General features: G+C 27.0%; 8 protein-coding genes across 8 annotated transcripts in view; all 8 read left to right on the top strand.

Moving 5' to 3' along the window:
• The first annotated feature begins 1,163 nt into the window (after positions 1–1,163).
• Positions 1,164–2,450, top strand: LOC108694950. Its single transcript, XM_018204641.1, has 3 exons — positions 1,164–1,194; positions 1,403–1,672; positions 1,954–2,450. Exons 1-3 carry the CDS (start codon positions 1,164–1,166, stop codon positions 2,448–2,450), a joined length of 798 nt encoding a protein of 265 aa, XP_018060130.1.
• Positions 2,451–3,341: 891 nt separating this feature from the next.
• Positions 3,342–8,808, top strand: LOC108694949 (odorant receptor 43a-like). The gene is made up of 3 exons (XM_018204640.1): positions 3,342–3,389; positions 7,359–7,514; positions 8,755–8,808. Exons 1-3 carry the CDS (start codon positions 3,342–3,344, stop codon positions 8,806–8,808), a joined length of 258 nt encoding a protein of 85 aa, XP_018060129.1.
• A 1,191-nt stretch (positions 8,809–9,999) lies between these two features.
• Positions 10,000–11,198, top strand: LOC108694948. The gene is made up of 3 exons (XM_018204639.1): positions 10,000–10,030; positions 10,308–10,577; positions 10,711–11,198. The coding sequence occupies exons 1-3, from the start codon at positions 10,000–10,002 to the stop codon at positions 11,196–11,198; spliced, it is 789 nt and encodes a 262-aa protein (XP_018060128.1).
• A 2,446-nt stretch (positions 11,199–13,644) lies between these two features.
• LOC108694946 (odorant receptor 43a-like) lies at positions 13,645–15,764 on the top strand. The gene is made up of 3 exons (XM_018204638.1): positions 13,645–13,692; positions 14,498–14,653; positions 15,711–15,764. The coding sequence occupies exons 1-3, from the start codon at positions 13,645–13,647 to the stop codon at positions 15,762–15,764; spliced, it is 258 nt and encodes an 85-aa protein (XP_018060127.1).
• A 1,215-nt stretch (positions 15,765–16,979) lies between these two features.
• LOC108695060 lies at positions 16,980–18,302 on the top strand. Its single transcript, XM_018204800.1, has 3 exons — positions 16,980–17,010; positions 17,261–17,530; positions 17,815–18,302. Exons 1-3 carry the CDS (start codon positions 16,980–16,982, stop codon positions 18,300–18,302), a joined length of 789 nt encoding a protein of 262 aa, XP_018060289.1.
• A 1,927-nt stretch (positions 18,303–20,229) lies between these two features.
• Positions 20,230–21,776, top strand: LOC108694945 (odorant receptor 43a-like). Its single transcript, XM_018204637.1, has 3 exons — positions 20,230–20,277; positions 21,171–21,326; positions 21,723–21,776. The coding sequence occupies exons 1-3, from the start codon at positions 20,230–20,232 to the stop codon at positions 21,774–21,776; spliced, it is 258 nt and encodes an 85-aa protein (XP_018060126.1).
• A 1,326-nt stretch (positions 21,777–23,102) lies between these two features.
• LOC108694944 lies at positions 23,103–24,439 on the top strand. Its single transcript, XM_018204636.1, has 3 exons — positions 23,103–23,133; positions 23,377–23,646; positions 23,946–24,439. Exons 1-3 carry the CDS (start codon positions 23,103–23,105, stop codon positions 24,437–24,439), a joined length of 795 nt encoding a protein of 264 aa, XP_018060125.1.
• Positions 24,440–24,867: 428 nt separating this feature from the next.
• LOC108695061 (odorant receptor 43a-like) overlaps positions 24,868–25,595 on the top strand; it is a gene marked incomplete at its 3' end in the record, with an annotated part of 1,053 nt that continues 325 nt past the window's right edge. The window contains exons 1-2 of the mRNA XM_018204801.1: positions 24,868–24,915; positions 25,212–25,367. Of these exons, the coding sequence (XP_018060290.1) occupies positions 24,868–24,915; positions 25,212–25,367 (204 nt within the window). The remainder of the gene's footprint in view (positions 24,916–25,211; positions 25,368–25,595) is intronic.

Here is a 25,595-nt window from a genome sequence, read left to right as displayed (position 1 = left end):
AAAGACATTTTATTATAAATTTATTATTAATTATAATAAGTTATTTATTATTTATTATAATATGTTATTAAGTATTTTGTAATGTGAATATTTTTATTGCACAGAAATAGTATGAAGATTTTTGTGCATTATGTTTAAGAGAAAACGAAATATCTATAATCAGCCCAAAATTATAATACAATATTTTAATGTTTGTTTTATAATTACATTAATTTGAATTACAAATATTATTTAATAATAATTTTTTATGTTAATTGTATCTTATCAAATCAACATGATAAGATACAATTAGTAAGATAAATGTATATAATTGTCTATCTTGATATATCTATGTGAATTTTACATTTTACTGCAATTCTTTTTTTTAGAAAGATTCTTGTTACCTTATCTTCAATGAACAGAAACATCCTAGAACCCTGATGAAAATAAAAATCGAATGTAATGGAAGAGAAACAAAAGCATAAACAAAGTTTCTGGATGGCAAAAATTAAAACAATGAAATATAGAAGAACCGTTTACAAATTACATTCGACTTACACAATTTTTATTTTCATCGGGGCATTAGTTATTTTATTGAGAGAATGTTGCCACATTTTTTAAAGCTACCATACGTGAATTTGCAGTTATAAGATACTGAAATTTCATTATTGGAAATACATGGACAACTTTGAAGTATGAATTATAAACTACTTATAAACTAGAGATAATATTATATTCACTCATGTTTACTAGGGTTAGATATGTCTTTAAAAAAATTTAAAAGATGCAATTTTGTACCATTCTTTTTGTATACAACTTTTGTGGCTATAGTATCGCATTAAAAATGCAACAACGTTATTTCTCGTTTTGTAATAAATACAATGGAGTAACATAAAAAAATGGAAAAAACTTTTTAAGTGAATACGATGAACTTATAATGCGATATTTTTCATCTCTTATTTTCTTAGATCAGACATAAACTTTTATAACGATTTTTATAACGTGAACATTTATGAAATTTTTTCTTACATCAGTAATTATAATTGGGAATAGCATTCGTAATATTTAATGCGTAAACTGCATTTAACAAGACTGTCGAGTTTTTGTACGGAGAATATGTGTGATAATCATTTTACATCATGTCGTAAAAGGATCTAGACATTCTTTACATTCTAGTTTTCGACATGGATATTACAAAATCATCCGAATACAGAGGTTCTAATTTCATATTAGATATTTTTCGTTCATTCGTGTTTAATATGTATCTAGTAAATAAGTTTATATAATTTCGTATTGTAAATCCGTTCATGAGATATTATTTTTACTTTTTATATTATTTTTAACTTTTGTATAATCGCTTAATAATTTATATATTAATTAATAATTATTTCCAAACTGTTTATATCGTATAAAAATTTATTAGATTTTATGTGGGCAGTTAGTCTACATCGTTTAGGTTTCAAAATGGTGGGCTTGTGGCCTAAACTCAACACAAATACTAAAAAAAGTTTGTGGCCAGAAATTAAGATTGGCATCATTTTCATTTTATTAATATTCGTTTCTAATGTTCCGATGATATGTGCAGTTATTCAAGTTTGGGATAATATGGTACTTGTAATAAACAATTTACAAATAGCATTACCCGAGATAACAGTATTAGTGAAATACATTATCTTACTACGAAAACGAAAAGGTATGTTCAGAATGATATAAAATAAAATATTATATAATTCAGCATTATATTTCGTTGTCTTGTTAAATCATATTGTAATAAATAATTATAATTACAAATATATTGTGGAGTATAGTAAGAAATTATATATATATAATTTACTCCTATACAGCAATGTGGAAATAAATTATAAAATGTGCATAATTCTTTCTTTGATGCGATTTAACAATATGTATCTATAAATAATTTAATATTTTAACGCTTCTATCAATGTTTTATCTATAGTTATTTGTATTTTCAAGTTCTCTTGTCAATCGTAAATATGATGGCAGAAGATTGGATGGCATTCAAGCTGAATGGAGAAAGAGATGTGATGATAAAACAAGCACAAACAGCAAGATTAATTATGATGATTGGATATGTTTTCGCAATAACAGGATTTCTCACAGTCATCATTCTTCCTTTTTTTGACATTCGAGTAACACAAGTAATATACGTAACGAATTTCACTGATCGGCGCAAACCACTACCGCTGGAAACATATCACTTCTATGATACAGATAAGAGTCCACAATTTGAGTTTACATTTATCATTCAGGCCGTGACGACATTGTTGGCAACTACCATTTATATGTCTGTAGATATCTTTCTCATTGTAATAATTCTTCATATTTATGGTCAGTTAGAAAACTTTAGATGTCGATTAATTAATTTGATCTCATGCAAAAATTTCAATAAAGTTTTGAACGATATCATAGGAATCCATTTACGTCTTATCAGGTATGAATTTTTATGGTAACAATAGAACAAAATTGATTTAGAAATATTATTAAAAATATCTCTTTTCTTATACATTTTATACTTCGAATGTTAAAATTTTTTATTTAAAGTTATCTTTTTTATAACAAAAATATTACTCTTTAATGTATAACTAAATATAATACAACTATATTTTTTTTGTTTACATCCCACTTCAGTAATCATATTACATCCCAATTCAGTTTATCATTATACACTCTGTTATGTATTATTCCTTGGCACGTTTATAGTTGTAAAGCTTGTTTGTCAAAAGTATCTTTATTAACATGTAATATAATGATTGTATTAATGTCTGTACAATTTTGTTAGAAAAAATTAATTATGAATTTAGCAAATAATATATTTAATAAACAATAATTTATGCAGTTTTGTTTAGATGTGTGTGTTTCTGAATATATTGATATATATATTGCATATATTGTATATATTGTATATGTATATTGAATATACTATTGTATTATTATATATATTAGGTATGGGAAAAAGTTCGGCGTTTTTCCCACACCTAATATTATGTATGTATATATGTACATATGTATATATTTACATTATGCATATATGAAATATATGTAATATTTTATTGATTTAATGTGATAATTCTTTTAAATAATTTTTATTCTTATAGATTTGCTGACAATATCGAAAATACATACTGTTTAATGATGTTAGTAATGGTACTCCATTTTGGTATTGTATTTTGTCTAAGCGGATTTTTATTTACTATTGTAAGATTCAGTAAAAAGATATTTTATAACATGCATACGTTTTTTTACTTTTTTATAATTTGTTTTAGATATTTACTAACGGAAAAATAGATAAAACTGTTATTGGACAAGGATATTTCTCAATATTTGTTCTTATTGTCATGTTAATGAATACTTTTCTTTATTGTGGAGCAGGAGAACTTGTAACAGAGCAAGTAAGTTATACTTATACGAGAGTTGTTCAGAATGAAATGCATCACATTTTTTTCTTGACCAATAATTAAGACAAAAAAGTGAAATTTTATATGCTACAAACTTCAAGTTTGTTGCACTTTTATGAAAAGTTATACGGTATTCGGACAGACGAAGCAGCTAATTTTTTTTAGTAATATCTGTGAACAATTCGCTTACAAACGAGCTATATCTATAGGATATGTGTATATACAGCACATAAATGTTTTGCAATTCAGTTATTTTTTCACAACCAAAAATTCAATTATAGTTTACTCTTTGTAATCATTTGTAACGTGAATTATTTGCAGTCGCATTAAAAAATTATTACAACTGCTCCATGCTCCAGCCGTCAGAATGCTGTGTAATTTTATATAAAAACACAACTAAGTTGAAGTTTGCATTATGTAAAATTTCATTTCTTTATCTTTTTATTATTGGCCGAGAAAAATATTTGTACTACTTTCTGAACAATTCTCGAAATACATAAAGTAAGTTGGTTATACTTATAACGTATATCAATAGTGTTGTAATAATATTTTTGAGGCTTCTACGAGTGCTTTCTCTATAAAAATTATGCGTTTCGCGGGTTCCTCCATATCCAGATCCATTCTTGAAATGCCAACATTTCATGAATCTTACAGTCCACTTCATCAGGGCGAGAAGCAGCCTGATCTCCATTCCTTTTATATTACGCTACTTGTTGGAATGGTGGAGAAAAAGAAGAAAATTGTGGGTGAGGTAAGGGGGAGAGAGAGGTGGGGGAAATTGGTCAGTCTTCAATAATCGGGAGAATAGTTTTCCATATTTTATTTATGTTGTAGCCATTATCTCTATATAGAGTTGTCTCTGTATATAGTTAGAATGTTTTTGTATCTTTATGGCTTCTCTATACTTCTTGAAAAGTATGACATAATGTTGGTTATTATGGTCGTGTCAAACAGTATTTGATGTTCTGTTCCGATGTTGTGTTCTGATAATGCTGATTGCGTGACGAGTTTTAGCCTGACATCACGTTGGTGTCCGTAGGTTAACCATTCTCCTGATTTCTCCAATGTATACTTGCCCGCAGGAACAAGATATTTTGTATACTCCTGCGGAGCTGAGTGTAAGTCTTTGATCTTTGGGATTTCTTAAGATTTGTCCTATCTTTTTGGGTGATTTAAAAAATAATTCAGATATTGTGTTTATTTAATCCTATCCTACCAATCCGATTTGTTTCTTTGACATATGAGAGAATGGATCATTTTATCTAGTTGTGTGTCAGAGACCATTGTTTTGTTTATTAATTGTTTTGATTATGTCTTTTTATATCGTGTCCGTTTTTCTGTAAGGCTAGTTTTAAGTAATTGAATTCTGTCTGTAGATGTCAGAGATGATGAAAAATCTATGTACAAGTGAGTTGATTGCAGACTGTTTTTGCTGAATAGTGATGCAACTCGTCATGTAGGTATTTATCTATGTGTGTTGGTTTTCTGTACACTTGATGACCTAAAGTACTGTCAGTTTTTTTAGAGACAAGAATATTTAGGAAGGGGAGTTTTCCGTTTTCCTCTATGTCTATAAATGTGAAGTGGATATTTGGATATTGATTGTTGAGGAAAATAAGGAATTTACGGAGTTCAACTCTGCCATGTCTCCATATCACGAATGTGTTGTCTACATAATGGAACCAAATTTTTGGTTTTTTGAGTTTTTTTCTGAGAATTTCTTTCTCAAAATGCTCCATGAAGATGGCAATTACAGGAGAAATAGGAGAGATCATTACCGCTCCTGAAGTTTGTTCATAAAATTGATTGTTATAAGAGAAGTAAGTGGTTCCCAACAAACGAGAATAGAAGATTAAAATGGATTGAAATTTTTTTCTATCTGAATGCGTATTTTAAATAGCGAATATTTTTTTTTTGGATTTAATTGGATTCAATTGAATTCAATTAGATTCAATTGGATGCAATTGCATTGAAATCTGCATTTCCTATTCAAAATTTTGAATTGAACAGTATTCACAATGCACAAATAAAGCTAATATTATTTTCAAATTGAAAGGCATAGAGATATGCTCCATGCAATTCCTATAAATGAAAAATGCATTCAGAATTGAAAAGCATTCATTTTAACATTTGTGAATCAATATTTCTGAAAAATTGAATCCATTTCAATTCATTTCAATCCATTCTCGTTTGCTGAATTGTTAAGCAGTTCTCTATTAGCGAGATTTCATGTGAGACCTTTATTACGTTTAATGTGTCTTTTATTAATGGGACTTGTGTGAAAAGGGATTCTACGTCGAAACTTACAAGCAAGTCTGTGGGAGATACTTAAATTTTTTTATCTTTTGTATGAAGTCCGTTGAATTAATAATGTGTGATTCGGATTTTCCAGTGAGGAGTTGTAGTGTTTGTGCTAGGAAGCGGGATAAGTTGTATGTCGGTGAGTGTATGGCGCTGACAATTGATATTTGGTATTTTTAGTAATCCATATAATCTTAGTGAGAGAGGATTTGTAAGTTTTAATGTTGATTCGATTTTACTGGGAATGTTGTTTTTTCCATCAGAATTTTGATGTTCTGTGCAATTATATTAGTTGGATCTTTGTGGATCAAGCTTTTTGTATGCTTTGTCCGAGAGAAGGTTCTTCATTTTTTTCTTATAGTCTAATGTGTTCATAATTACTGTCGCATTATCTTTATTGCCTGGCAGCATAATGGTGTCTGTGTCCCTGTTCTTCTTGGGTCTTGGTCTTGGAGGCCAATCGCTCTTGTTTAGTGATGTTTGGAGGAGATTTGGCATATTTGGAAAGGATATTGGTTACCTGTCTGCGGATATTATCTGCTTGTTCTGATGGGAGACTCTATTGGCATGGTTGATTCTATTTGGCTGATAATCTCTTCCTTTTGTAATCTTTCTAGATGCCACTGCGAAGTTAGGATCTTTGGCAAGCGCAGATATAGTATCTTGAGACAGGTATCTTTGTTGGATAGGTTCTTGATGTTAAGTAGAGAGGGTTGTGGATTTTTGTGAGAACAAATTTTAAGAAATCCTAAAGATCAAAAATCTCCACTCAGCTCCGCAAGGTATACAAAAGGAGTATACCTTGTTCCTGCGGGCAAGGAACATTATACATTGGAGAAACCGGGAGAATGATCAACCTATGGATAAAAGAACCAACTTGATGTCAGGCTAAAACACGTCACGCAATCAGCATTATCAGAACACAATATCGAAATAAAACACCAAATACTGTTTAACAAAACCACAATAGCCAACATTATATAACACTTTCTAAGAAAGTATAGAGAAGCCATAGAGATACAAAAACATTTTAATAATCTAAATAGAGATAATAGCAACAACATAAATAAAATACAGAAAACCATTCTCCCGGTTATTAAAGACTGACTAATTTCCCTCTTACCTCACAATTTTCTTCTTTTTCCCCACCATTCCAACAAGTAGCGTAATATAAAAGGAGTGGAGATCAGTATCAGGCTGCTCTTCGCCCTGATGAAGTGGATTATAAGATTCACGAAACGTTGGCATTCCAAGAATGGATCTGGATATGGAGGAACCGCGAAACGCATAATTTTTATATAATGTTGTAATAAATTTGTTTTATACTTTGGAGCAAATATAATTTTTATATGTTCAAACATCTAACAAATTTTTATTGTTACTACTATTTATTAGAAATTTAATATCACATTACCTGGCAAAACTTACTAAAAATTTACTTTGACACATTTGCACGCATATCGAATGATTATTTTTGATATGAACATATTTTTGAGTGAACATTAACAAAATACAAATTTAGTTGATCAATTGTATGACACTTCTGTTTCTAATTTCTTTACAAGAAATAAAATGTTATTTAATCTAAATTAACTGTTACTAATATTTCTCACTGAAATGATATGAACATAAATATATTTTCTTATATATGTACTCATTAAGTGCAATGCAGTATATCGTGCAATATGCGATCTTGAGTGGTACAAACTAGAATCAAGGAAGGCAAGAAGTCTTATTTTATTAATGATGCGAGCTAAATATCCCTTTTGTATCACTGCAGGAAAGATTTTCCCATTAACAATGGCTACTTTTTGCAATGTAAGATTATCTAGATTTTTCTCGTTTTAATTTTGCTCCTTTGCTATATATATATATATATATGTATATATATATATAAACAGGGTGTCTCGCAAAGCGCTCTTGGGCAGATAGAGCAGACTATTTGCAATTTTCGTAACGGTATTACCTTATGAAAATAGCTAAATTCGGTCTACCGCCAAATACAATACAAGCGCACAGTCTTAGCCGCTCGTAGATCGGGCGAATTTGATTATTTTCATAAATTAATATCTCGTTAATCATTACGAAAAATGATAGAGAACGAGAACTTTTCGATTCAGTTTAGTCTATTCTGCCGATATACAAGAATTTTATCGTTTATTTTATCGTTTTTATCGTTTATAATTATTATTATAGACACCCTGTATATACATATGTATAGAACTTTAATATTTAGCGTAATTCGATTGTGATATTTTTGATATTTATATACATACAAATACTTTTATATACATACAAATGAAAAACTTTTATATACTTTTATATACTTTTATATACTAACTTTTATATACATATAAATCAGATTAAAGATTCTACAGCGAAAGATATTATATACTATTAAACATAAATATATACTAATATAATAGTTATAATACATATAAAATTAAATTAAAAACGAAACGTTTATAATTATATAAATATTTAAAATAATATAAATTTAAGGTTATTTAAGTTAGCCAGTATCTTGATTTTTTCATAGGGGAGATTGAGACCAGTAGATTATAGAGATATGTAGATTAACGTCAAATTTACGTTAAAAACAAAACAGATAAACGTATCTGAACATACAACAAAAACTGCCGCTCAGTCATCTGTGATACCCTCGATGTAGACGCTTCTCCTTAGTATATAATATACATAATATACTATAAGATATATTAAATTATAGCTTACAATATTATATTTTTACTTTAATTATATATATAGCCAACTTATCACATATCATGTGTTATCAACGATCATGAGGCTAGTTGACACGCAAAGAATGCAATAAAAGTTTTAAATTATTAGTTACTACTTATTATTGAAATATTATTATATAGTTAATAGTTAAATGTATGTAACAAACTAGTATAAAATTTTTTAGGTAAGTTTCTTTATTTTGTCTGTAAAAATTCAAAACTGGAAAAGTCTTGGTCTCCCTTATTTAAGAATCAATATTGCTGATGTATCTATCAAATGTAGTAAACAAAAGTTAAACAAAAATTATTATTTTCAGATATTAAAATCATCGATTGGCTATATATCATTTTTATTGACAAAACATGGCTAGAGATCAATATTCAATACTCACATAAACATAGAAATAAGTATTCGTAATTATATTATATTTACAGTGGGCACAATTTTCTTTCTAGAAAACTTTATTGTTATTTATCGTATAATAAAAATAAAATTATATTTTGCCTATTTATTTTTTAATAAAAATTAAATATCATTAAGCATATTTTATAATGTAATAAATATTTTTATTGCATTAACAGAAATAGTTTAATAGAAATTAGACTCTTTTGCATTACGATTACGAAAAAACAAGAAAAATTTTGATATTAGTATAATACATAAGTATATAGTACATAAGCATTATACAAAATTTCTTCTTAATATTCGTCTTTGAATTACATTATATTTAGTGATAATGTTTTACCAAATTTGACAATTTTATAATCAAATCAATATGAACAAGATGGTTGTACTTACGTTATTACATTTATGTGAATTTTATCACTTCAATTTTGAAAAAACAAAAGGCTGCTTTATCTTCGATGAACAGAAATAAATTTATTTTATTGTGAGAATGTTGCTTTCTGCTGTTGCAAAGCTGGTAACATTCTCGCAATAAGATAATAAACACTGTACAATAATAATTTTCAGATATCGAAATTTGATCACTGGAAATGCAAGAACACTTTTTAAATATGAATTATAATCTCCTTATGGTCCAGAAAAAATATTCTATCATGTTTATTATAACGATAACAAATATTTTTAAAAGAGACATTTAAAAGATACGTGTTATACATATATTATACAATTTTACATCCATTACAACCATTTTTTACTATAATTTTTTAATATAATTTTTTAATATAATTTTTGTTGACTGGTATAGAAAGCCTCATTAAAGATGCAATATTTTTTATTTCGCAATAAACACGAACGTTATGCAGCAATATGAAACATGGAAAAAAGTTTCCGAGCGAATATTGAATAAGAACTTATAATTGCGATGCATTTTTTACCTCTTATTTTATTAGATCAGACATAAATGAATTTATAACTCAACGTTTATAAAATTCTTTCTTACGATATCAATAGCTATAACTGGAAATAGCATTCTTAATATTTAATGCCACGTTTGACAATGCTGTTGAGTTTTTACATTTGTATAGAGACATGCGTGATGATCATTTCGCATCATATCGTGGAAAGAACAAAAGTTCTTCATGTTCTAACTTTCAACATGAATGTTACAAATTCTTCAGGATATACAGGTACTAACTTCATGTTACAATTTTTCTGTTTGTTAATTGTTTAATTAATAATTTACTAAAGTAGTGTATAAGTTTGTGTGTGTGTGTGTGTGTGTGTGTGTGTGTGTGTGTGTGTGTGTGTACACTATATTATTATAAATTTATTCTTATGAGAGAGATACTGTATTATCATTAACTTTTGTTACGTACAAATACTTAATAATTAGATATTAAATATTGAATAAATATTATATTTGCAACTGTATTATCTAGCTAATATAACATAAAAATTTATTAGATTTTATGTGGGCAATACATTTACAACGTTTAGGATTTGAAATAGTGGGCTTATGGCCTAAACCCAACAAATGTACTAAGAAATGTTTGTGGCCAAAAATTTGGGTCGGCATCATTCTTATTTTATTAATATTTGTTTCATATGTTCCGATGATACGTGCAATTATACAAGTTTGGGGTAATATGGTACTCGTAATAGACAATTTACATACAACATTACCTCAAGTAATAGTATCAGTGAAATACATTATCATATTACGGAAACGAATGGGTACGTCCAGAATTATACACGGTTCTCTCTTTGGTGTGATAATTTACAAATAACAACATGTGTCTAAATAATTCAATATTTTAACGTCTTTAACATTGCTTACATTTTATTTATAATTATTTACATTTTTAAGTTGTATTATCAATTATAAACATGATGGCAGAAGATTGGATGGCATTTAAGCTGAATGAAGAACGAGATGTGATGATAAAACGAGCACAAACAGCGCGATTAATTATGATGATTGGATATGTTATCGTGATAATAGCATTTTTCACAACAGTTATTCTTCCTTATTTTGGCTTTGTCATAATGTACGTAACGAATTCTACAGATCGGCGCAAATCGTTACCATTGGAGACGTATCACTTCTATGATACAGAAAAGAGTCCGCAATTTGAGTTAATATTTTTTATTCAAATGGTAACGCTATTGTTAGCAGGTACCATTTACATGTCTGTAGATATCTTTCTAGTTGTAATAGTTCTTCACATTTGTGGTCAATTAGAAAACTTTAGACGTCGCTTAATTAATTTGATCTCATACAAAAATTTCAATAAAATTTTAAACCATATCGTAGCGACTCATTTACGTCTTATCAGGTATGAATTTTTATTTTAACAATAGAACATTTAACGATGTTAAATAGTCGATAATATATATATATATATTTTTTTTTTATGATTAAATATGTACAGTTTTTAATATATGTATACAGGGTACCCCATTTTAAATAATGCATTTTAAATAATTAAGATTTCTCGACAACTATGGTAGATACGGAAAAATATTTCAAACAAAAGTTGTATGGTTCGGAGGGGAACATAAGAAGGTACCATTGATTTATTAATTTTGAGTGGAGTTGTCAAGTTCATAGTCAAATCGAATTTTTTTAATGAAACATCCTACTTTTAATGATAGAATCTAATAGCTGATGTGGAGAGCTTTTCAAAACGCTGTATGAAAAATTTTTTAATTAAGTATTTTTTGAGTTATAATGCTTGAAAATTACAGTACCGCCAGCACTAGCATTATCCGAGATATTCGACCGACGGCTAATCTCTTGAATGTTCTGAATCACATTTGATCAAAGTTATCGGAGATTGTACTTTTTATTTTCATTTTAATGTAAAAATGAATTTTTAGTGTAAAATGTAAATAAGAAAAATAATCTCCAGTGGCCTTGATCTTAACAAATGTTATCCAGGACATGATACTAAACAATATTCAAGAGGTTTTAATTGTCGATGTACATCTTGTGCAGTGCTAATGCCGGCGGTTCTGTAATTTTCAAACATTGTAACTCGAAAAATACATAATGAAAAATAACTTTATTATAATGTTTTGAGAAATCAGCTATTAAATTCTGTCATCAAAAATAGTGTTCTATTAATAAAAATCGATGTTCTTAATGACGACAAATCAGTGATACTTTCTTATCCTTCGAACCATACAACTTTTGTTTGAAACATTTTTCCGCATAGTTTTCGAGAAATCTTACTGCATTATTTAAAATGGGACACTTTGGATATATAATGTTTGATTTAATGTGATAATCCTTTTAAATAATTTTATTTGTAGATTTGCCGACAATATCGAAAATACATATTCTTTAATGATGTTAATATTGGTACTTCATTTTGGTGTTGTGTTCTGTCTAACCGGATTTTTATTTACTATTGTAAGATGCAATAAAACAAATACGAGAAAATCTTTTATAGTATGCATAACGTAACTCCGGTATATACGTTGCACAAAAATTTAATTTGTTAAATATTATTTACTACTTTTAAATAATACCACGATTGAGAAAGTTATTTTATAAAATTACTTATAAGTTACTTCTTCAATCAACTTATAGATATTTGTTAATATAAAAATTGTGTACCAAAAATAATACAAAATTGGTGCAAATGATAAAATATATTATAAAACGTGAAGTACTTGAATATATTGTACTCAATTTTTGCAATGAAGAGTAACTTGTAAAGTAACTTTCCTAATCCTGAATTCTAATAATATAATAAGGTAAATATAATATTTAATATACCAATAGAAACTTTATGCTGTTTACTACCATGAAAATAATATTAGAAATCCTTATGTCAAAATACTTGTATTTTATATTAAAAAAAAGACTTTTTAAAGTACTTTCCTATTTACCATACATATAAAGGTAAAATACATATAAAGATATATAGCTACACGGAAAAAAATGTTTCATATATAATTATATACAATTATATACAATTATATATAAAAAATATATCCATATATATAATATTTTTTCCCGAATATTTATAAGTGTGGTATACGACGGAAGATTTACCAATAATACTTAGAGAAAAGATGTAAAAAATGATACGATAACTTACAAATTACTAGGAATAAAAATGATAAGTATATATACAGAATGTAATAGATAATAATTCTAACTTTTTGCATATATTACAAGTGTTATGACGTACATGGTTCATGTAGTACATTTATTGCATTTAATGCATTCCAATCTGAGCACTTTGTATGCTTTGGGCAAGCGGATTCATATTCCGTTTGCTAAAAATGCTATATATTCCAAACAAGTGGGAACATACAAGATTTTAAGTTGAATAATAAATATAAGAGCACTTGTATTTTGCTGTAATTCGTTTTTTGCCTTTACAATTATGTATCTCCAAATAACATTTAAGTCTTTCGCTCCTTACGGTAATTATTTTATGTAAGTTATAATATATAATTGCACTACTTATTGCATTGACAATTAAATCAATTCAATTGTATGATAATAATTTTAACATATAATATTAATTTAAAAAAAATGGAAATCATAACATCATATTAATAGAATACAAAGGCATAATAGAATGGTTATGTGCAAATTATCTCTATATTTATTTTTCCCGATTTCTGAGATGTACATATATCCCCTTGCAACTTAAATACCGGAGTTACTCTATGTTCCTTTGTTAATTTATAATTTATGTTTTAGATATTAGCTGACGGAAAAATAGATAAAACTATTATCATACAAGGATATTTCTCAATATTACTTTTTATTATCTTTTTGATGAATACTTTTCTCTATTGTGGGGCAGGAGAGCTTGTAACAGAGCAAGTAAGTTATATCTAGTATGTTAGGTTATACTTAAACGAGAAAATAATACAACACATCTTTTATCGGCCAATAATGAAGATAGAAAAGTGAAATTATACACGTTGCAAACTTCAAGTTTGCATTTTTAACTTTGCACTTTTAAATAAAATTATATTCTGACAGACAAAGTAAATGTAATAACCTTTCTAATGGCGCCTGCTAACAACTCGTGTGTTACAAGCAACGAGTTATAGGCTTATTCTGTTTTCATTTTCACTATAAACATTATTTATCCTTGTTGTCTATCAAATATTAAACGAGGATAAATAATACTTACAAGCGTTGCAAGCGTAAAACGGAATACATCCATAATTAAATTTTTTATTGTATTACAAAGTTACAGAATTCCATTGTTGTGATGTTATTCTATGCATGTTTATCGATAGTTGTCAGTGTCGTTATATGTTTTACGCAACTATTTTACAAAATATCTACGCAAAATACATAACGATACTGACAATTATCGATACAGAAAATTATATAATGACGCCTCTGCATATTCTGTAACTCGTGTTCAGAACGACTGCCACGAGTTCACAGAATTGATACAGAGTTCCACTTCTGCTTCTGTATTTTGTAATTATTTTGTTATGCAATCGTTATGAATTCATAACTACAATTGCGCAGATATTCCATATAAGTAAAAGATTCTTTTACAAGAAATAAGAAGTTGTTTAAATTTTAATTAACTATTACTAATATATTTAGAAATAATCCTTATTGAAGTTGCATGAATTATTATGTTTTTTCATATGTATTCATTAAGTGCAATGCAGTACATCGTGCAATGTGCGATCTTGAGTGGTACAAATTGGAATCAAGGAAGGCAAGAAGTCTTATTTTATTAATGATGCGAACTAAATATCCTTTTTGTATCACTGCAGGAAAGATTTTTCCGTTAACAATGGCTACTTTTTGCAGTGTAAGATTATCTTAACTCCTCTCATATTAATTTTACTCTTTTGCTATATAATGGAATCCGATTTATTTTCACATTTTCACTTTTTCTCTCTCTCTCTCTCTCTCTCTCTCTCTCTCTTTTTCTTTCTCTTTATTTACACACACTTGCACGCACGCACGCACACATATCGAGTGTTTAGACCACTTATATACCCCATTTAAAAACATGGGAAATAATAATTTTGAAAAATATTTCAGACAAAATTTGTTTGAGATCAAGTAATATATTACATGCTTATGCAATTGATGACCTTGGTTGACATGAAGATCAACTAGAACTGTCAAGATCGAGAACTTTTTAAATGGGAACCCATACATGCTGTTATTAAGACAAATCCTTTTTAGTTGAGATCTTCCTGAATTATGAGATTTCAAAATTTTAGTACGCTGAGCATTATCATTACATAAGATGTACTGTGTGGAGGTTGCACGATTGAAGACTTTAAAAAAGACCTCGAAGACGTATAAATTCGACCGTGTGACCTCCACCTAGAACATCTTGGGTAATGCTACGCCGCAGCACTGAAGTCTCAACTCAAGAAAATCTCAACTAAAAAGGAATTTGTAATCAGTGTTTCAAAAACATTTTGACATCAACTACAAGAATATGCAATGAAAGATACCATTTAAAAAATTCAAGTCAACTTTGGCATAATCTTCACGACGCTAACCAAGATCAATCGCATATGCCTATGTAATGTATTACTTGATCCCCCCAACTTTTGTGACTAAAACATTTTACAATATAATCACTTCCCTCAGTTTTAAATGGGATGTACGGCTGGTCTGAAACACCGGTATGTATAGTATACGTACGATAAGTTAGTAATTATGAAATTTTTCCGTATATACAGAATGCATGTTATAATTAATTAAGAATTTATGGGTAAATATTTTAGCTTTGTTTGTAAAAATTTAAAACTGTAAAGTTTGCGTACTAATCCCGGTCTCCCCTACATAAAAATCGATATTGGCAACGTATTTCTCAAATGTCATTAAATAAAAATAATTATTTACAGATATTAAAAACATCAATGGGCTATATATCATTTTTATTAACACAACATGGCTAAACATGATATATTAATATTTAATAATTATATCAATTTAAAAATAGATATGTTCATGATTTTATATTTACAAGTGAACATAATTTCTAGAAAACTATTGTTATAGCTGTAGTAAAAATATAATTATGTTTTATCTATTGATTGTTGTTTATTATAAATTATATTATTAAGACATTTATAATGTAACAAATATTTTTATGGAACAAAAATAGTTCGATGGAAATAGGTCCTCATGCATTATGTTTAACTTTAGTTTGCCACGCGAGGGTACAACGTAAGCGATTTTTTACATTCCTGTAACCTATTTTATAATATTATTTGATCATATGAATTGAAGTTCAAAAGAAATTATCCATAGATATATAGTATAATAATAAAATATAAAATATAAACAAAATTTCTTCTTAATATTCATTTTTGAATTACATTACTTAGTGATAATGTTTTATCAAATTTGAGGACAACTGTATTTAGTCAAATCAACATGGCAAGATGAATGTACTTACGTTATTACTATGTGAGTTTTATTACGTACTTCAGTTTTGAGAAAAGAATTTTCTACCTTATATCTTCGATAAACAGAATCATACAACTAAAACAAATTCGTATTTCGTTATCGTATTTCGAAAATGTTGACAGCTATTATATGTTGTACAGTTGCAGTTTCAGACATTAAAATTTCATTGAAAATGCACAGGCAATTTCAAATATGAATTATAATCTTCTTATAGTCCAGAGAAAATATTCTATCATGTTTCCTATAATGACAGCAAAGTCTTTGAAAGAGATATTTAAAAGATGCATGTTATACGTGCACTATAATTTCACATCATCTTTTTTTTTTAATATAATTTTTGTTGGCTGGTGTAGACAACTTCATTAAAGATGCAATAGCGTTATTTCTCGTTTCTCAATAAACGCATATATAATGAAGCAATATGAAACATGGAAAAAATTTTCTGAGTAAGTATCGACGAATTTATAATGCGATACAACATTTTGTATCTCTTATTTTATATTAGATCAGACATAAACGATTTTATAATTTGAACATTTATAAAATTTTTTCTTACAATATTAGTAGATATAATTGGTAATAGTATTCTTAATATTTAATGCATTTGACAGTGCTGCGAGTTCTTGCATTTGTGTAGAGAGCATGCCTGATGCTCATTTAGCATCATACCCCGGAAAAAACAAGATGTTCTAATTTTCAGCATGGATATTACAAATTCTTCAGGATACAGAGGTACTAACTTCATATTACATTTTTTCCGTATTAACCATCAATATATGTACTAAATCAATATATGTACTCAATATATGTACTAAATTTCTATAATTTTGCATTATAAATCCTTTCTTGAAATTCTACATTATTTTATTTATTGTTTATTTTTCTTATGTATAAATATTTAAACATTATATAGTAAATATTAAATATATTACATTTGCAACTATATTATCGAAATCATTTATTTTGCATAAAAATTTATCAGATTTTATGTGGGCAGTTAATCTACCTCGTTTAGCATTCGAAATGGTAGGCTTGTGGCCTAAACACTACAAATGTATTAAAAAAAATTTGTGGGCAGAAATTTGGGTTGCCATAGTTATCATTTCATTAATATTTATTTCTAATATTCCGATGATATGTACAATCATACAAGTTTGGGGTAATATGTTACTTGTGATAGACAATTTACATACAACATTACCTCAAATAATAGTATCAGTGAAATATGTTGTCATTCGACGGAAACGAAAAGGTATGTACGGTATTATATAAAATAAAATATTCAACATTATATTCCGTTGGTTTATTAAACCATTTTTATAACAAATAATTTTAATTACAAATATATTGTGTAATAAGAAAACAGGATATATATGTATAATTTACTCATATGTAGCAACATGGAAATAAATTATAAAATATGCGTAATATTTTTTGTTACGATAATTTATAAATGATAACATATGTTTAAATAATTTAGATTTTAACGTTTTTAACAATATTTACATTTTATCTATAGTTATTTATATTTTCAAGTTCTCTTGTCAATTGTGAATATGATGGCAGAAGATTGGATGGCATTTAAACTGGATAGAGAAAGAAATGTGATGATTAAACGAGCACAAACAGGGCGACTAATTATGATGATTGGTTATATTATCATAATAACAGGGTTTTTTACAGTAAACTTTCTTTCTTTACTTGATATTCACGTATTATACGTAACAAATTACACGGATCGGCGCAGACTGTTACCATTGGAGACGTATCATTTCTACAATTCATATAAGAGTCCGCAATTTGAGTTAACATTTTTTATTCAGATTTTGACGACATTGTTTGCAGCTGTCATTTACATGTCTGTAGATATCTTTCTAGTTGTTATCGTTCTTCACATTTGTGGCCAGTTAGAAAACTTTAGATGCCGATTAATTGATTTGGTCTTGTACAAAGATTTCAATAAAATTTTAAACGATATCGTAACATTCCATTTACGTCTTATCAGGTATGAATTTTTATTGTGACAATAGAATGTTAAACGACATTAATTTAGAAACACATTGTAAAATATTTCTTTGTTCCCATTTTAAACTTTGAATATTAAAATTGCTTATTTATAGTTATATTTACAGTATATTTCTTATGACAAAAATATTAATGTTATGTGTAACTGTTTGAATAATATATATTTTTTCTTTATTTCCTAATGCAGTAATCATGTTATTGTATACTTTGTTATACTATATAATAATTCTTATCACATTTACAGTTATAAGACTTGTTTGTTAAAAACGTTTTTATTGCCATATAATTGAAACAATTATACTAGTGTCATTATAATTTTCATTGGAAAAAACTAATTAATAATTTGATATCAAATGATATATATTTTATGTTCAAATATATATATTTTTTAGAATACACAAACTTTTACATACACACACACACACACACACACACACACACACACACACACTTTTTTAGAAAAAAAAAGACAATAGTAGATATATCTAAATTTTTAAGCTATTTAAGAAGTTTGGAACTTTTTGTTTGATTTTCTAGTGTGTGTGTATGTGTGTGTGTGTCGTGCGTGTGTGTGTGTGTGTGTGTGTGTGTGTGTGTGTGTGTGTGTGTGTGTGTGTGTGTGTGTGTATGTGTGTAATATTTTATTGATTTAATATGATTATTCATTTTAATAATTTTATTCGTAGATTTGCCGACAATATTGAAAATACATTCTCTTTAATGATGTTAGTATTGATATTTTATTTTGGTGTTGTATTCTGCCTAAGCGGATTTTTATTTACTATTGTAAGAGTCAATAAACTAATACGAGAAAATATTTTATAACGTACATAGGTAACTCTGGTATATTTGCCGCACAGAAACTTTACTAACAATAAGCATCATTTACTATTTTTTTTTAAATAAATAATAACAGGATTGAATAAGTTACTTGACTTTATAAAGTTGTAACTTATGACCTTATACATATTGTGACCTTATACATATTTGTTATAAAAATTGAGTACAAAATGTAATACAAAATTAGAGTAAACGATAAAATATGTATTATACAGAATTTAAATAAAAATGATGTGAATTTAATGTAATTTTTTCAATTCTGAATAATAATAATAATTTAATAATAAAATAAATAAATAACTATATACCAATAGTAACTATATACCAATAGAAACTTTGTGCCGTTTATTAATATAAAAATAATATTAGAAATTGTCGTATTGAAACTTATATTTTAAATTTGCCTTTTTGTTTATATACAGAGGTAAGAAATACAATTAAGAAGTTGTAAGAAGGATGTATGACTTATAAAAAATTTATCAGTAATGCTTAGAAATAGAACATAAAAATGCATAACAACTAACAAAATTTTATTTAAAAATAAAAATTATGGATAATATATGAAGTATATAATATATAATAGATAATTATTCTAATCTATTGTACATATATTATAACGTATATATTAGGTGTAGTAAAAAGAAATCCATTATTTTTCCATTCAATTTCATGCAAAAATAATGGATTTCTTTTTACTACACCTAATATATTTCATGTAATGCATTTATTGTATTTAGACTGGATTGTTCCACCTTTAGGTAAACACTTCAGCTAATTACTACATAACAAATCATCGATTCAACTGACATGATTTTAGTAATATGAATAGTAAAAAACTGAAATCATAACACAATATCAATTTAATATAGAGGCATAATAATAGAGAGTAGTTGCGTGCAAATTAACCACTAAATCTAAATTTTTCTGATTTCTGAGACGTACATCTCCGCGCGGCTTAAATACCAGAGTTACGCTACATTTTTTGTTACCTTATAATTTATGTTTTAGATAATTTTTGACGGAAAAATAGATAAAAGTGTTATCGTGCAAGGATATTTCTCAATATTACTGTTGATTATCTTATTGATGAATACTTTTCTCTTTTGTGGAGCAGGAGAACTTGTAACAGAGCAAGTAAGTTATGTATTTACAGCTTGTAGATTATGCTACACGAAAATTGTTTTAAAAGTGATGCATCTTTTCTTGGCCAATAAAGGTGGAAAAGTGAAATACTACATACTTCAAGTTTGTTACACTTTTATGTAAAATTATATGGTATTCTGATAGATGAAATAGTAATAACTTTTCTAATGGCGTCTAACTTTTCTAACGAGCTGTAGGATATGTTCTGTTTTACATTCGCTATAAACATCAGTTCTTGTTATCTATTAAACAAGGTTAAATTATGCTTACAAGTACTGTGAACAAAACGCATCCATAATTGGATTTTTTATCGCAAAGAAAGGAATTATGATAAATAAATATGATGCATTATTTTTTGAACAACCCTTTGAACAACCTGTGTAATACACATGATAACATGATTATAACGTACTTATAATGTATACCAATAGTATTATATAAATTTGTTTTATACTTTGGAGCAAATATAATTTTCAGATGTTAGTATATATATCAAAATATTTTTTTAGTTATAATACTGTTATAATATTGTTTATTATAAATTTGCTATCAAATTATTAGACAAAACTATTTATTAAAAATTTACTATAGATCATATTTATGCATGACCATTTATCGAATGACTCTTTCTGAGTGAACATTAACCAGAATGCAAATTCATTCAAGTTATATCACATTTTTGCTTCTAATTTCTTTTAGAAATTTTTTTAGAAACTTTTAAGGAATAAGAAGTAATTTAAATTTTAATTGATCGTTATTATATAAATTACTAGTATTACTTATATAAATATTATTATTATTTATATAAATACTAATATATCTAGAAATAGTTTTTATTGAAGTGACATGGACATTAATATATTTTCTCATATGTATTTATTAAGTGCAATGCAGTATATCGTGCAATGTGCGATCTTGAATGGTATAAATTGGAATCAAGGAAAGCAAGAAGTCTTATTTTGTTAATGATGCGAGCTAAATATCCTTTTTCTATCACTGCAGGAAAGCTTTTTCCATTAACAATGGCTACTTTTTGCAGTGTAAGATTATCTCAACTCCACTTATATTAACTTTGTTCCTCTGTTATGTAATAGTATTCGATTTACATTCACATTTAATTTCTTTTTCTTTCTCCCTCCCCCCCCCCCCCCCCCACACACACACACACACACACACACACATACAATTTTACATTTAGTGACTCTTGATAAGTCAGTACGGATAAGTCATTACGAATTTTTTCCGTATATACAGAATGTATGTTGTAATTAATTAAGAATTAATTTTTTGTAGTCTTTTAGTTTTGTCTATAAAAATTCAAAACTATAAAGTTGGCATTCTAATCCCGAATTGTACATTCTTTTCCCTACTTCTAAAAATCGATGTTAATAACGTATTTTTTAAATGTTAATAAATAAATTAATTATTATTTTCAGATATTAAAAACATCGATGAGCTATATATCATTTTTATTAACAAAACATAGCTAAACATGATATATTAATATTCAGTATTTATACATATAATCTTAAAAATATATAATTATATACTTACAAGTAGACACAATTTTTAGAAAGCATATTGTTAGAGCTGTAGTAAAAATATAATGTATATTATGTTTTGTCTATTAGTTGCTGTTTATAAATTATATCATTGAGCAATTTATAACAAATTATATTACACACACATTAAATAATTTATAATAAATATTTTTATTGCTTAAAAATATTTCGATGGCAAAGTCAACTAAAGAAACGCGTATTTTTTTGCTTAAAGTTTAAAATAAAAAATTTAAGAATTTTTTTATCCAAAATTGATATGCATTCATAGCTACATCGCGACAAAGTGCAAGATTCTACGGACCACGACGTAAAATAATAAAAAATAACAGTAAGAGGATCAAGGAAAATCGAAAAATGTATAATATGTAATAGTACAATAATATAATATAACAAAAGTATAATACAAAGTTTCTTCTCAAAATTTGTTCTTTGAATTACATTAGATTTATTGATAAATAATGTTTTACCAAATTTTATAATTACATTTAATCAAATCAACATAACAAGATGAATGTACTTACGTTATCGTAATTATGTGAGTTTTATCGCGTACTTTAATTTTGAGAAAAAAATTTTTTGCCTTATCTTTAATGAGCAAAATCATGCTACAAATTTGTTTTTATCGCGAGAATATTGCTAGTTTTAAAAGATATACGTTGCACAATTGCAGATTTAAGATACCACAATTTTATCATGGAAATGCACTGACAATTTTCAAATATGAATTATAATTTATACTTAATTTGAGACTTATAGTCTCAAAAAATATTGCATTTCTATCACGTTTATTATAACGATAGCAAAAATGTTTTTAAAAAAGATATTTAAAAGATACGTATTATATGTGTACTATACAATTTCACGTTATCTTTTTTTTTTAATATAATTTTTGTTGACTGGTATATAAAGCCTCATTAAAAATGCAATAGCGTTATTCCTCGCTTTACAATAAACGCGAACATAATACAGCAATATAAAACATAAAAAAAAAGTTTTCGAACGAATATCGGCGAACTTATAGTGCGATGCACCATTTTTTATCTTTTATTTTATTAGATCAGACATAAACGATTTTATAAAATTCTTTTTTATGATATCAGTAGATGTAATTGATAATAGCATTCTTAATATTTAATGCTGCTTAATATTTAACGGTGTTGTCGAGTTCTTGAATTTATATAAAGAGCATGCGTGAGGATCATTTAACATTATATCGTGGAAAGAACAAGACGTTCTGTAGATTCAATTTTCAACATGGATATTACAAATTCTTCAGGATACAGAGGTACTAATTGTATTTTACCCTTTTATTAACCGTGTTCAATATTTACTAAATTTGTATAATTTTGGATTATAAATTCATTCTTGAGATATTATATTATTGTATTTATTGTTTACTATTGTTAAATATGAATATTTAATAATGTAATCGTTAAATATTATATATAAATATTATGTATAAATATTATGTATATTATATTTGCAACTGTATTATTCAAATCACTCATATCGTATACAAATTTATTAGATTTCATATGGGCAATTAGACTACATCGTTTAGCATTCGAAATGGTGGGCTTATGGCCTAAATCCAACAAATGTACTAAGAAAAGTTTGTGGCCAGAAATTTGGGTTGGCATAATTTTTATTTTATTAATATTTGTTTCTAATGTTCCGATGATATATGCAGTCATACAAGTTTGGGGTAATATGGTACTTGTGATAGATAATTTGCATACAACGATACCTCAAGTAATAACATCAGTGAAATACATTATTATTCGGCGAAAACGAAAAGGTTACACATGGAAATATATTAAATAAAATATTTAGCATTATTTTATTAAATTATTTTATGACAAATAATTATAATTTTAAATATATTTTGGTGTATGTAAGAATGGCATATGTAAGAAACAAAAAATTATACATATCATTTACTTTTGTATACAAACGTAGGAATAAATTATAAAATGTGCATGATTCTCTTTTTAATGCTATAGTTTACAAAGAACAACATATATATGTCTAAATGATTTGGAATTTTAGCGCTTTTATCATACTTATGTTTTAACTGTAGTTATTTATATTTTCAAGTTCTCTTATCAATTGTAAATATGATGGCAGAAGATTGGATGGCATTCAAGCTGGATAGAGAAAGAAATGTGATGATAAAATGTGCAGGAACAGCGCGATTAATTATGATGATTGGATACGTCATCGTATTTTTATCGTTTTTAACAATAAACATTCTTTCTTTTTTTAATATACACGTAATGTACGCGAATTCCACAGATCGACGCAAATCATTACCACTGGAGACGTATCACTTCTACGATACAGATAAGAGTCCACAATTTGAGTTTACATTTATCATTCAGGCTGTAACGACATTGTTGATAGCTACCATTTACATGTCTGTAGATATCTTTCTCATTGTAATGATTCTTCATATTTATGGTCAGTTAGAAAACTTTAGATATCGATTAATTAATTTGATTTCATGCAAAAATTTCAATAAAGTTTTGAATGATATCGTAGTGACTCATTTACGGCTTATCAGGTATGAATTTTTGCTAGGGAAAACCTAACAAAAAAGTAATTTTGCAAATGATGCTTAATAATCTATACATTTTATATTTAGATATATGCATTACGGAATTTACCTTATATATGTATATATACACATACAGTGTTTCATTGATCTAATTTAATAATTCTTTCAAATAATTATTATTTTTGTAGATTTGCCAGCGATATCGAAAGTACATATTCTTTTATGATGTTAATAATGATACTTCATTTTAGTGTTGTATTTTGCCTAAGCGGATTTTTATTTACTATTGTAAGATTCATTAAAGAAGAATACAAGTAGTTATTTTATATTATAATATGTATACATTTCTTAATTTTCTTCAATTTGTATTTGTATTTTTTTTAGATATTGACTAACAGAAAAATAGATAAAGCTATCATCATACAAGGATATTTCTCAATATTAATTTTTATTGTCTTATTGATGAATACTTTTCTTTTTTGTGGAGCAGGAGAGCTTGTAACAAAGCAAGTAAGTTATACTTACAGCAAGTACTAATTAAAAATTTACTTTAATACATGTTTACGCATGTTTTACGCATGTTGAATGATCGTTTCGAAGTGAACATTAATGCAACTCATTTGAGCCGTATCATACATTTCTGTTTCTCATTTCTTTAATAAAGAAATTAGAAACAGAAAAATATCATATTATAAGAAATAAGAAATTATTTATACTTTGATTAACTGTTACTAAGATTTTTCATTAACAATACTACTTGAATGACGTAAACATTAATTTGTTTTCTGATATATGTACTCATTAAGAGTAATGCAGTATATCGTGCAATGTGCGATCTTGAATGGTACAAATTGGAATCAAGGAAGGCGAGAAATCTTATTTTGTTAATGATGCGAGCTAAATATCCTTTTTGTATCACTGCGGGAAAGATTTTTCCATTAACAATAGCTACTTTTTGCAGTGTAAGATTATTTTAACTCCTCTTATATTAATTTTGTTCCTTGTAATGGAATCCGATTTACTTTTATGTTAATTTCTCTCTCTCTCTCTCTCTCTTTCTCTTTCTTTCCTTCTCCCTCTCTCTGTCTCTCTATCTGCACGCGCGTGCACAGACACACCCATGCAGACATACATGCGAGCACTTTTATAATTTAAAAAAAAAAAAATATATATATATATATGTATGTGTG

This window comes from Atta colombica, unplaced genomic scaffold (genome assembly GCF_001594045.1).
Source record: "Atta colombica isolate Treedump-2 unplaced genomic scaffold, Acol1.0 scaffold126, whole genome shotgun sequence".
Classification (NCBI taxonomy): Eukaryota; Metazoa; Arthropoda; class Insecta; order Hymenoptera; family Formicidae; genus Atta; species Atta colombica.
Note: the sequence above shows the minus strand (reverse complement) of the source record. Positions and strands in the feature narration are given on the sequence as shown.